Source organism: Anneissia japonica, unplaced genomic scaffold, assembly GCF_011630105.1.
Source record: "Anneissia japonica isolate Jap-2015-1 unplaced genomic scaffold, ASM1163010v1 scaffold13331_len1894_cov153, whole genome shotgun sequence".
Classification (NCBI taxonomy): Eukaryota; Metazoa; Echinodermata; class Crinoidea; order Comatulida; family Comatulidae; genus Anneissia; species Anneissia japonica.
In genome coordinates, this window is record NW_022690806.1 from 1 (window position 1) to 1894 (window position 1894).

At 28.3% G+C, this 1894-nt stretch overlaps 1 protein-coding gene across 1 annotated transcript; it reads right to left on the reverse strand.

Moving 5' to 3' along the window:
* Positions 1–567: 567 nt before the first annotated feature.
* On the reverse strand, positions 568–1628 carry LOC117099959 (receptor-type tyrosine-protein phosphatase alpha-like; the record flags this gene model as incomplete). The annotated part of the gene is made up of 4 exons (XM_033239492.1): positions 568–717; positions 918–1053; positions 1206–1357; positions 1509–1628. Coding segments are annotated over 4 exons (558 nt in total), but the record flags the coding sequence as incomplete, so codon positions are not given.
* Positions 1629–1894: the final 266 nt, after the last annotated feature.

Sequence of the window (1894 nt, forward strand, 5' to 3'; positions counted from 1 at the left end):
ATTTTTTTTTATTTATTTTTTTTTTTTTTTTAAGGGGTCAATATGAGACAAGTTTTACTTCTAGTTTTGATCCCTGTGATGGTTGAATTTTCGTATGTATGTTTTTCTTTCTTATGACCATTACGAAATAAATGTTACTGAATCTGAAATGATAAGATACATTGTTATGAATCTATGTGATGCTTGTTACCATATAAGTTATAAATAAATATTTTCAAAAAAAACACTGTGGGCTTTTCTTTCAAAATCACTAACATTTAAAATAGATAATATAATGAAGGAACTGGTATAGGCATATCATATATAATGCAAGTTAATTGTATACCCGTACTTCATCAGAGTAAAGGTAAGTGCATCGAAAGAAAGTTTTTGAGAGGATGAAGCTAATATACAAAAGATTAAACCAAGAAAAGGAAATGTGAGAAATTTAGAAGTTGGAGTTAATAGTACTATTTTGTGGACTAAAAAAGAGCGTATGATAAAGCAGAGTTAACATCACATATTTATTTGTAATACCAAATAGATTGCAAATAATATAATATATTATTATATAATCAAAATAAATACCTGAAATTCTTCTTCGATAAATGTTGTCTTTGTAACAGGATTTAACCTTTTCAAGTGTGCTATCCGACTTGAAAATTCTGACAGTGGGAATTGCACAACACTTTTGAGATGAAACTCAAGCAATGCGTTGTAAATGCAAACACATTGATGCTAAATAAATCAAATAATTTCAACCTTTCAGAAAAATGTACAGAAAAAGTATACATAATATTGGTAAATAACAATTAAGTAATATATATGTGTATATATATATATAATATATATATACAATAATGTTTTAAATGTTGCTTTAGGAAACATGGACAACAAATTATATGATTTTAATTACAGTTAAAAGAAAATAGGCTAACCACTGTCTGAACCATGTCTACCCGATCGCCTCTTATTTGTTTTAGATATCCGAGGATATCGACAGACGCTTCTACCTCCATCATATCCAACATGGCGTCAATGACGATGTAGGTTCCTGTCCGTACAACACTGGCACTATAGTATATAAAGAAGTTCAGTAGGATAAAGTTAGTTTACTTGATGACTTCATCATCGTCATTTTTATCATCATTAATATTGTTTTATTAATCAAAAACACGGAAATGTAAATTTTGATGTATAATTTATAAAGCAATTACATAGCATACCTGCAGAAAACCACTGTTGGTGTCGATGAAATTGTCTCTGTACTTCGAACTTCTTTAATGAAACTCAATAGTCCAGTGTCAAACATTGGGACTCCCATATCAGGCCAAGATGTATAATGAAACTGCTTAATGTAGCGTCGGTTATCACCATTCTGCAACATTAATTCATTTTTTATTATGACAAAAAGTGAATATTTGAATTGTCAATATGTAACTACTAATTAAAAATATGATTACAGTACAGTATAATTAGTGATTTAACAGATATGTAAGCTAACATGCTTTTTGTTTATGAATACTAACCATCCATACACCAATGGTCCGAAGAGTGTAATCTTCAGAGGTTTCCTCACTATCAACTGTTACACTGATGTCGTCGAAGACAAGTATTTCCTCATCATCTGGCCAGTACTTACATTCTTCCTAATAATATTAATTATCGCCAGATTTTTTAATGTTTATAAATTACATAATAGGCCTATGTTTATATAATAAATAAATTATTAGTAATGGCTGTGACGAGTACTAATAATTACTATGAGTGTAAATGCAATTGAAAAACAATTATTTAACTAATACAAGTTATGATTATGATAATATGAAGATGATGATAGGTCTAATAATAATAATAATAATAATGATTATGATGAAGATAATAATATAAGGACATATAATGATTAAAAGGATAT